Source organism: Nomia melanderi, chromosome 8 (assembly GCF_051020985.1).
Source record: "Nomia melanderi isolate GNS246 chromosome 8, iyNomMela1, whole genome shotgun sequence".
Lineage (NCBI taxonomy): Eukaryota > Metazoa > Arthropoda > Insecta > Hymenoptera > Halictidae > Nomia > Nomia melanderi.
Window position 1 is genome coordinate 8,041,158 of NC_135006.1, and position 12,300 is coordinate 8,053,457.

The following is a 12,300-nucleotide window of genomic DNA, read 5'->3' on the forward strand; positions in this document are numbered from 1 at the left end:
CTCAGGGATTCGGCTGATCGATCAATTTCCATTTCTTCTCAGTCAATTTTCTGTTGGTTTCATTTTCTAATTGCTGATACTTTTTATTACTAATTTACTAGTCATCAAGATGGTTAGACGTAATGAATCAGGACTATAAAATTTTAAACCAGGAAGTTGTTCATCTAGTACCTCTACTATTTAATATGACTATTGCCTATTTTTCTATATAAACGAAATTCTTTTACTTGCGATAAATGAAATGTCAACAATTGTATATTAATAACAAAGTGAGAACAAACTACTAGATTCGATGTTCCCGAATATCAATGTAGTTCTAAAAAATTCTTTCATTAAGGAGATGAGTAACAGGTCGCACTAGAGTATGGCGCGGTAGCGACTCAGGACGCGGCCTAATGAAAAAAGAACCGGCAATTCGCGCGGTTGAGCGATAAGTCCGGAACGATTAATTCGAACCGCGGAAGAGCGACGGCCAATTTCTCGGAGTCCCTTTTCCGTGTCTAAGGTCGACGAGGAAAAGGATAACGAGGTTACAGAAACTGCAAGCGCGCGGCGTGAGTGGCGGCGGCGGTTAGGTGGCAGGACGATTGATGAGGTGGCTATGAAAGCCAATAAAATCGCGACGTCGTGGTAACCCCGGGACCAAGGTCATAAATCGACAAGTAGATCGATTAATTGGCTTCGTACCGGTGTGTATATCGTTCCACCTTTGGCCGGACGGCGCTTGTCGGGTATACGCCCCTGTACCCGGAACTTTTGTTCCTGGCATCGCAGCCAGTGCCCGCCGCGGCGGGGCACGATTCAGTGCAGGCTGACCGGGCTCTGGCCAATTTGCAGTAACTCGGCTTTCGGTCGGTGACTGACTAAAACTGGAAATTTGTGGTCGCAGCAAGAAAATATACGTGATCCAGCGGCTGCGGTGCCCTCGATCTGAGATTCCACCGTGCGCCCGTTGCGGAGCAGAATTAGGAAGAAAATCTATGTCGTTGTCGCGGATGGATCGTGTTACACGTTTTAAATGTTGCAAATAAGGGAAAGGCATTACAGGGCATAATAATTCTTTCGTTAACGGAAGAACTATAGAGGGTGTTCTGTATTTTAACACTAACTGTACTGGTCTGTATATCCTTATTGCTATCGTAAATAGTCAGACAACTAGCTGCAAAGGAAAAGTAAACAAATTAGATGATATATTATTTTTAGTGTAAATAAAAACAAAGGAAAGACGATAATTGAAAAACTGATTAATAGGACAATATAGGAATTGATATAAAGTTAAATCAACGAAAGAAAACGCAGAGTTTTTAATTAAATTTTAAAACCGGCCATTTGACCGGTTCGCGGTATGATTAGTGTTAACACTTTGATAACCGACAATTTCACGCAGAAGCTATCCCAGTCACCGGTTATTGTTCCGTAATTAAGTATGAAAGTAAAACAATCTAAATAAACTTCGATATACTTTGTTTATGTGTAATGAATTAAAATGAAACTTTGGAGATATGTTTCATGTAAATTCAAATATTTTGCTTTTGCAATATTCTATATTGTCCTGCTTTTCAAAAATTTAAATGCTTAATACAAGTGCAAACACGAGTTAACTCGTGACCGGTCAACAATGTGTTAATGTATCAATGAAATTATTTCAAAGACTATCCGGTTTTTAACTGCTATCGACTGAAATATTCCTGATTATGTAATTTAATTTTGTTGCAATTTTGTGGATTCAACTGTTATGAAAAACAAACATTACAGGTTCAACGGAACTTATTTATGAAAATAAATTAATTATTTTGGTTGCGATACGGTAGGTGTGTAAAATAATTTACAAAGTTAAGATTCACAGCAAGAGCATGTGTGGGCGAGACTTGACATTTTTATTCAAAGTTAAATTATGTCTCATATATAATTTTTTTCTGTTACGGGAGAGTAGTATTTTGGTACACCTGGCTGTCTATGGGTGGACACCTGTAGGAGATAATCACTGATATTTTTTCCGTTCTTTAAGATAATGATAAGTTTCTCACTTTTCGTTTGAACCTAGTTATGTTCTACAGATTTCTAATTAAACGAAAATCTCTACTTTTATCCACAGATATAAATATTATAAAATGTAGAAAATACAAATAATCTTTAAAAAGTTTTGGAATGATCATTAGATTCTCACAATATAATATTAAAACTCTACACGTGAATTGATCTTTCAATATTTGAAATTTACTATTTCAGGAAAATGTTAAAAAAATCGGCTGCAATCGTCGTAAAATTTTAATGCTTTTTAAACCTCGGCGTACATGACCGTTTCGCACGCTGCGCGTCGCACGTCGCGTGTGGAAAATATCTGAATCCCTTCGATGCTTTTGAATTCATTTGATTACAGGAGCATTTGTTGCTGTGCGTGTTACACGCAGAGTACAAACAAATGTGCTTCCCCAGGTTGTGCGCCGCACGTTGCATTTTTGCAGCCAAAATGTTCAACGTGTTACAATTGAGGCAATTACACAAGAATTTTCTGTATTGCGCGCAACAGCATGCGCAAATCACATGCAACCGACTGCGTTGGAAATCAAAATACGGCACAAGATAGAATATACCTCGCTGATTGCCATATTTTCATCGCATAGGATTGTTTATCATGCGCGGATTGCACCACTTTCAAATATTTAATTACACTGTTCAACACGCTTTTTGTTTTGTAATAGCCCCTAGGCGATTCTTATAGAATTCCTTGCCTTAAATACGAATCCGAAAACCAAATTGCTGAGTCACGTATAGTTTTCGAAAAACATGGGTTTTTGTAAAAAAGGTCGAATTTTTGAAAGAAACAAGTGTTACGTAAAAACTAAAAACGATAAGCAGTTAAAATTTGTCGTAAAAAATAGAGGAGAGATGCCCGAATATGTAGCTATAAAAATTTTGAATATTTCACATCATTAAATGCTTGTAAATGAGGATCGAAGTTTAAAAAAGGGTAGATGTGTGTACTCTGTATGCACTTCTGTTACATTTATACGAAAAGTTCGTTGGTTAACACGAATTTGCTATGTAGCATTGGGTTCTGCAGATATTTTTGAAGAGAAAACCTCTGCAGAAAGTGTGAGAACGGTTTTCTTTTTGGACAAGTTAAGAAGATCTCCGTCAAGAGCGCGTGCACAAAGTTTTAGCGCCACACGGCCGTCGCTGGCCGATCACGGCTAGTCAGGGCCGTGACTACGTGCTGTATAGACCTGGGCCCCGGTTACTTCTTACACGAATATGTAATGTTTAATTGTTTTATAAATTTTCATAATGGAAATAATGAAAGCATTCTATATACTATTTTAAATAAATAATCATTTATTTAGAAGAACGCACTTCTAAGAAATAAGTAACAAGTAATTATAAGTATTTATCATTTATACCAAATTATTTTCACTTTATACATGAGGAGGAACTATAATCAGATTTTTTGAATTCTCGTGAATCAGATACTTAAATTCGAAATTGAATATACAATTAATAATAGCGTAATGAGTTGTTAATTGTGGCCATAAGGCTTGGGCTGTAGGAGGATCCTAGCTTTAGAGGGAAATATGTATTTTTACATTGATAGTCATTTATAAAGTAATTTATTGAAAAATTTATATATGACAGTGGATCTTATGTGAAATTTCCTTTTTATGTCAGTGGATTCTACTCGCCAAGGGAAACACATTTCAAAGGAACAATCTGTTGGAAAGAAGCACTTAACGCTAAAAAGGTTGATGACACTTTAGGAATAATCTGATTCTTGATGATATTTTAAAATGAAATGCAAACAATTTAGTCTCTGATAACTTTTTAAAATGAAATGCAAATAGTTTGATCGTTCATAACTTTTTGAAATTTGCTCCTCTGAATCAATTTGTAATACACCGATAACAGAATCAACAAATTGAATATGTCGAAAGAAACAGTTGTTGGTTTTCATATTTTGATGAAGGATTCAATAAGTATTACTATTTTTAAGGATACAAAATGTGTATTGTTACTTTTTTAAATTACCAAACAAGTGTCGATGCTTTTGCAAAACTCTAAAGAAATATTTATATTCTTATAAAACCACCAAATGGGTATTGATATTTTTCTATAACAACATATCTGTCTAGTACTACTCAATTCGATACTATAATTTGATTCATTATCGAAGTTAATAATATGCTGGTATTATTCTAATTACTAAGAATGAGCCTGTACAAAATCATCGTTTGAAGAGATAAACAATTACATGTAATGTGTATTGCATAAAACTAAATCTCATTTAAGGGATTATTAGGAAAATGATTAAAAAATTATGTAACTCTAAAAGTAGTGTTCGTGCACGCTGTCTAGGCAGTAATAGTGGACGTGGCGTAACACTTTCACAAGCCGAATTAACCTTGTGTGAAATAAGTGTGATGAAAAAAGGCTTCTCCTTTTCTCGTTCGAAAGTGGACTGTATTTTGTTTAATATTTAGTGAAAGGAATGTGTATATGTTTACAAAGTTAAAGTGTGTGTGTTGTCCAGTGAGTACAGCGTAATTGTTATGAACTTCTGATGTATGTCTGTCTCTCTGTCTCAATGTCTCTCTATATATATAAAAATACAGAGATAGGGCGGTGTCCTTAGTGACAAATCAGAAGCTAAAACGCTCGGGGTGTTGCTAGTTATAGTTTTTTAACCTACGCCCACATTACTAGTAGTGGAGGTAGGGGGTACGTTGTTCCTTCTGACCTGCAAAGGTACCGGTGGCTGTGCGCTCGGGGTTTAGGTCGTTGAGCTGCCGTTTTTTTTATGATATGTATCTTAACCAAATAAACCGTGCCGGAACAAGTAGCCTTTCAAATTAATACAATTCTTATGTGCATGAAATAAGTCGGACTTCGTGTTCGTCTATTATAATACAGATGAGTAAGTAATACAAACCTATTAATCATGATAAAATATTATCTTTCTTTTCTTGTGTTCTTTTCCTCGTAAGAATCTTAAATGATAAATGAGAAAAGTAGATGGATGTTGGTCTCAAGTAAATATGATATCGAGGGGATCTGTTTTTTGTACACACCAAAAACTACAGTATAATTTACCATGAAAAGGGAAGAGGGACCCTAAGAACGCTTACGATCATTATTATGATATACATACATTGAACTTTAGACTCATATTTTCGATATATTATAACAATAAAATATAATTGATACATCAACCTAATAAAATAAGGGAAACTATATTGGTAAACTGAAATTAAATTGATATTTATAATTTATCGTAATTAAAAGTAACATTTAAATAAGTTGAAATTGAAGATACCGCTAGAAGAAATGTACGAAACGTCTTGTTTATCTCACGAAATATGACATGAAAAAATAAAATTTATACATCTACGAAATTTACATATTTTAATGAATATAATATTATATAAATACGATATGAGATATAGCTTTTATACTATGATTAAAGCGTCTTATTATTTTTTCTAGGATCAATATTAATAAAATCTAAATATATTAACAACAGATTTACTTTTGATAGCAAAACAAAATGCAATAAAAGTTCATTAAAAGATTTCTTTTGTGTTAGTACTCATCTGAGTATAACATTTAATAAAAGATACTTAATGTATTTTTAAATATTGTATAAATAAAAGATAATATAGTGGTAATTAGAAATTATAGATAAAAACTTCTTTTGAAAACATTTAGTATATGATCATTATATTTTAGTGGATAATAATGAAATATTCTATTTATAACGGATTACTGTGCTTAATTACAGAAAAGTTAATTTATGAATAAAAGACAGATCGATTTATATCTCACTTTTTTCAGAAGTTATAAACGTAATAAGAAAAGCGTAGGTCATTATAAACTGACAATAAATGCTTTTTCATGAAGTACAGAGAAATAAAATTTAAAAAAAAGTCGAGTATAGATTTAATATTCTCTTTCACGTCGCAGATGCATTTATCGAGATAGTAAGCTTTCACCCAATTCCCGTCTAGATCAATTTGTAAATATGTGAACCGTTACGAGAAGATAATTCATCTCTTGCTTCGTAATTTATTGCCCGACTGCGCTAGCAAAATTGAATTTATTATTAAAAATTCTTCAGTAAGAAAAAAAATTCTATATTTATTGCAGGCCTGTCGTTACTGTAAAAGTTTCATATTCACAATTATATATATATATATATATATATATATATATAAATCAATTTAAAATCTCTACAAAAATCCAAAGTTAGACATGATCTTTTTATATTTATCCAACAGAATTACAGAACATTACCTTTTTTGTACTCATCTAATAGTGTTATAAGATAATACCTTATTTTTACATTAATCTATCATAGTTATATTAAAATGCCCTTTCTTATATTAGTCTAACAGAGTTGTACAACAATACGTTTTGTTTAGATTTATGTGACAAACTTGTATAATAATACCCCCTTTTCAATTCATCTAGCAGAATTTTATAATAATACCGTTGTCTTGCACTGTGTTTCAGTTCCTATACTAGACGTATTGTCAGTGAATGGCTCTAAAGCTGAAATTCCTTGCGACATTAATCCCTCAACCAGAAGCGAGGTGGTGAGCATGGTTTTTTGGTACAAAGGCGAAAGGGATGGTGAACCGATATACAGCGTGGACGCTCGCGGCAAATCGATAGCCCAGGCGAGGCTCTGGTCAGATCCAAACGTATTCGGTGAAAGGGCAACTATGAGGACAAACGTGGAACCTGCGAAATTGGAGATCAACCCCTTAGAAACGAACGACGCGGGAGTGTACAGATGCAGGGTAGATTACAAAAATAGTCCAACGAGAAATCAGAAGGTTAACCTTACCGTGATAGGTGAGTACGCTGTCCTTCACGAAGATACTATTATTCAATAATAAAGTGTGTGAGCATCTTTTTCTGAAAATTTTTCAAATTGATTCAAATATATATATGTACATGCGCGCGCGCGCGCGCGTGTGTATTATATAATATTTTAATATATATATTTTATAATATTTTAATCTATAAATGAAATTGTCTTCAGAATTACTCATTATTTTTAAAAAATGTTTTAAATACAATTTTCTTCGTTGTAAGAAGACAGTAATTTGTCTGTGGGTAATATGTGTAGAAGATATGAAGGTTACTATTACCTTTTCAAATATAATCATGTATTTCTTCACGTTAATACATGCACCAGATTCTTCTTTACAAAGGAGTATTAAGCTATCTCTGTCAAAGTCCAATTGAAACATAAAAATTATAGTTACAACAGTTTTTAAATAACGAATAGTGTCCAAAATAATTCCGTTGATACATCAGAATGGGAGTCCCTGGATAGATCTACTGTTTAATAATAAGTTCTTAGTTACATTTGGATTATTCAATTTTTAATTTATCCATTGAAACTTTCAGAGTCTCACAAAAAAGTCTAGTTGTCTTTTATTGTAATCGATGAAGTTAGAATCATTATCGATTGCAATAACTACATGTTGAATTGCCTCTTCAACTGTCTCTTCAGTTTTCTCAAACACACATGGTTTATAGCTTAATAATATTATGAATAATATTAAAATAATACTGTGATAATTTATCATTCCGATCATTTCATTTTCTTATTGCTTTATATTATGTAAGTGAAACGCATGATAAAGTGACGGTTTTATTATATTTTTATGGAATTCGATTTGAAATATTACAAATTATTTAATACAGAGGAAAAACTTAAAATATTTATTTTAGAATTTTTAACAAAAAATTATCCTTACAATAAAGAGGTGATAAATAACAGCACATATTAAATGTTTTCGTTCAGCAAAATGGTAAAATTAAAAAGCAAGAAATATATTACAAAATTTTACTTTATACGCGTGTAATTGTTATTAAAATAAGTAGAATCTCTAAGCAAAGAATAGTCAAGTATTCAGAATAATCTTGAACGAATTTGCAAAATGAATTCCCCTAAAGATTAAAATTTGCCCAGAAAAAAAATGTTATCACGCACTGCTAATTTTTTGTACGTAAAGGATTGCCACCCTTCCGCTGTTACCATAATTATGACCGCACCCCGAATATCAAAAGCGTTCTGTGAATTCACACAAAATGTATTTGTCAAAGCAGGAAGTTAATGAGATAATTTTTCAGATATGGCAAAGGCCAGCATTTTCTATTTCAAGCGTCTCGTTTATTTAAGGAAAGTTTCCTCGTCGTGGGCATTCTTAACGCATTGCTTTAATATAAATTTGTAAAAAGTTCAAAGAGCCTGGCGGTGTCCGTAACTGGAACTAAGTACGAGTTCGTTATTAAAATGGTTCTAAAGGAAAAAAAATGTATCCTGAAATATATTAAGACTCTTCTATATTGTACTTTTCTTCATCAAGGTTTTTATAAAAGCGACTTTAATTCTTGGTTGCTAGATGATCCATTCGAGTATCGAATACAGATAAAAATTACCTACAATATTCATAATATTCTTCGAACGACGTTACAATAAAAATTAATGATTCTATATGAAAAAAAATAAGAAACTTTGAATTTTTGGAGTAATAATAACTCTAATAATAATTAGTACTATATTATTTACTAAGTAAAATTATTACGCCTTACAAAATCATTGTATTGGTTACTATTTTAGTCGATAGTACTATTTATTTGAGATTTTTGACACTAAAACTACAAAATTGTGTAGTGCATTACAAGGTAAAATTTCTTATGAAATTATAAGTGTAACAAACATTTTCACAGAAATAGTTTATCTCCATATAACCATTAAACGGAAGGAAGATATAATTTTACAAGTTACCACGTCTACGGATTATACGGTTCTTTCCAGTGACAACACTAATATAATTTTTAATTAATTGAAACTAGCGTAGATTCAACAGGTGTTGCGGTGTCGGTGTTCTCGTTCCAAAGTTAAAGAATGATGCATTATCATGTATTATTTAAGCAATGTGCTACTTCGTTTCACGGTATGTCACTTCTACGTGTTTTATAACGCAAGAATGCAGTAAGCATTTAAACCAAAACCATTTGCTTGTGATTTAGAACTGCACCGTGGCCGTCGCTGCATTCATGGTGCTTAATTGTATTCATATTACTAATCCCAGACAACTAGAATGGATTCAACACGCAGTATCTTATTTTCAAACAGAAGTTGCATCTGGAATTAGCAATGGCAATGTAAACGCAATATAGTATATGAAAACTGCATGAGGAAGTTTAGAGTTTTTTAGGTTACGGATGTGCGGGTGTGCCAGCCAGTAACATCAAAAGATGCAATCTAGACCTATTTTCAAATATTTCCAATGTTCAGTTTTGATTAACCGTTTGAGTCCCAAGCGGCGCGATCGCGCTTCTCTGTTACACTGCCTAAAAGTGCAGTCTATCGGTTCGTAGAATCAGGTGAAGTTTATTTATTTTTTTTCCTTATAGTTATTCTTTTTTATTTTTGTTATTATCCGCTTAGAACTGGAAAAATGTAAATGTGTTTTTGTAAAAATAGAAAAGGGTAATTCAGTTTCTGAATTGAAACGAAAGACGCGATCGCGCCGCTTGGCATTTTTCGGTTTTTTGCAAAAACCGGTGCGACTGAAACAGTTAAGTTTTTTAAATTCATTTCAATCAATTTCTGATCTTTGAATTAATAGTTTCGCCTTTGATTAGTATCTTCAACCTTTGATGCGATTTATAAACGATAAAAGAATGTCTAAATGTATAAAGTGATTAATTAAATTATCTCAGTCCATCGAATTAACAATATCTCATTGAACACAAATTCCTCATCGTATGTTAAGAATTTTAATTATTTAAGTATATAAAATGTTAATTAAAAAGATTGATATATTTAATGTGTCCCAGATAATTAACATATGCACGATAATTTTAAATTAATTATATAAAAATTTTGCTGATGAATTGAGTTTGCGGTCGAAAATGAAAATGTTTATAGCTTGTCAGTCAGAATTTCTAAATTCTAAGTTCTCAAATGTTTTGAATGTATAAAAATTTGGCGAGTCAGCCTGCTCCACGATGAAACAATTTTTCTTATTTATTGAGCTATAAATAGTGTTTAACAATGATACCAGTGAAATAAGTGTGTGGAATATTGATAATAACGTTGCAATTTATCGTTCACAGTCGATTGAATTCACTACTCTGAAACCTTAATGCTTTTCATAGCAATATTCGAAATTATTTGTTTCCCTGGTGTTCCATCTACTCTTCTGAACAGTCTGTACTGTATTTGTATCCCATGCCAAAGTGTAGCAGATTGATCTTTCTTATTATTAGTGTACATACAAACGGCATACGCATTTCAAAGGAATAAGGGGGACGCTGCGGAAACTATAAATTTCAGGTTGACTTCAATAGTATCAATATAGGTATTCAATACTGCGGTAGTGGTTACATATACATACTAACGCTCCTGAGTATTCCAACAGTTGGTAGACTTGTGGCATTAGTGAATAAGTATCGGTAACAAGCGTGTAAAGTGTCTAAAAACATTCCTTGTTAGCTCTTTTTTCATATAAATGAATCTTTTTAACGTATACTGAAATTAATCAAATAAATTGTAACATACATAAGTTAGGTTGCAAGTATAGACGTCTTTTAATTCTAAGAATATATAGAGAATACTTATTGTAAATAAGTCCTTTATTGATATATCCTTGAATTTAATATTTCATTAATAAATAAAAAGTAATATTCAGTGTAATCGAAATTTGTTACAGCTCAGTATTTTATTGTGACAGTAAAAAATCTCCTTGCCTTTTTTATGTGACATTTGTATTATAATATAAAGAAATAACATATAGTACAATAAACTCTTTTATGTAATGTTTCTGTTTTGAACAAATTAGAACTAAAAATTTATGAATTACACGTGCACTTGGTTGATACGACCGAGTATGGATGGTATAATCGACAGAATGTTATTCTAGACACAAAAATAAGTATTAAAAAAATCATCATTAAATGCTTTTCATTCACCTTTGATGTTCTCGAAAATCATGATTCAGATAGCATTCAAATATTTATTATGTGCTAAAATTAAAGTCTTACTAAAATCTTTTAATTAAGTAAAATTAATATTTACTGATAAACTGTGCACCGCATCGAAAATAAGTTGGACAGGACTAATTTTACCGATTATATTAAATGACAGTAAATGAATGGGTGTCTAGAAGATGGGCCTATGTTACAAATTGCTGATGTAACATAGGGTCCTTTTCCAAATTGAAAAATGAAAATAACAATTCAATAACCAAAAAGTTACTTTATCAAATACAAAATTGAGTCAGATTTTTTTTTGATAATACACAAAATATAGTCATTTAGAGTCATATAGACATAGTAACATAAGCCACTTTTTATATATATAATCATCAATCGATTACCGATTTTTATGCATTTATGGGAAATTTTGGACTGCAAAATTGCATAAAACGTACACGACACATAAAAGCATGAAGTATTCAAAGTTAGTGCTTTTTATAGTATTCTTCACAGAAACATTTTTTTCATCGTAGTTCTATTTTTGTAATTACATGTGTTTTTAACAACTTGACTTCGCAGAAGATGCGTCATCTAGTTATCAACGTTCACTATTATCTTGTACTTCGTTTCTGATATCTAGAGTAATAATTTCTTTACGTCATATTCTGACCTTTTTTCACAGAAGGAAAAGCTTTTAAAAAATGTATAACAAAGTCGTTGCTTCTATCTAGACACACATTCAAATATGTATTCGTCTGTGGTAAAGAAATGTTCCAAAACGTTGGTTAAAATCGTTATACAATGTGACTCACGTAAGTTTATTTTTACGATAGTGCCACCAAGTAGGCCGGCGATTTACACCGGCTTTGGTAAAAAATTGGCCGGGACACTTACTTTGAACGAGGGTAGCGTGTTGTCCTTATGGTGTGAAGTACTCGGGGGTTCGCCGCCGCCGAACGTCACGTGGTATTTTAAGGGGAAAATTCTGGACGATACGTACACACTGGAAGATGGGCATATCACGATAAATCGACTTAATACCTCGAATGTCACCAGAGATTTTCTCAGGGCTAGGCTAATTTGCCAGGCGAATAACACGCATCTAATCTCTCCTGTCAGGACCGAGATCGTTTTAGATCTTAATTGTAAGTAAAAAGTTGGTTTAATTTATTAAATAAATAGATACTTAATATTTGTTAAGTATAGTAACAATTTAGAAGATTACAAGCATTAATAATAAGAATTCTTCGAATTAAGTATAAAATTTGTTCTTTAGGTTTGAAAAATTTATGTTTACAAAATTAC

At 32.2% G+C, this 12,300-nt stretch overlaps 1 protein-coding gene across 1 annotated transcript in view; it reads left to right on the forward strand.

Annotated features, from left to right (window-relative positions):
* Positions 1-12,300, forward strand: part of LOC116426418 (neural cell adhesion molecule 1) — an 82,710-nt gene that overhangs the window by 53,477 nt on the left and 16,933 nt on the right. The window contains exons 2-3 of the mRNA XM_031975307.2: positions 6,505-6,849; positions 11,829-12,140. Of these exons, the coding sequence (XP_031831167.1) occupies positions 6,505-6,849; positions 11,829-12,140 (657 nt within the window). The remainder of the gene's footprint in view (positions 1-6,504; positions 6,850-11,828; positions 12,141-12,300) is intronic.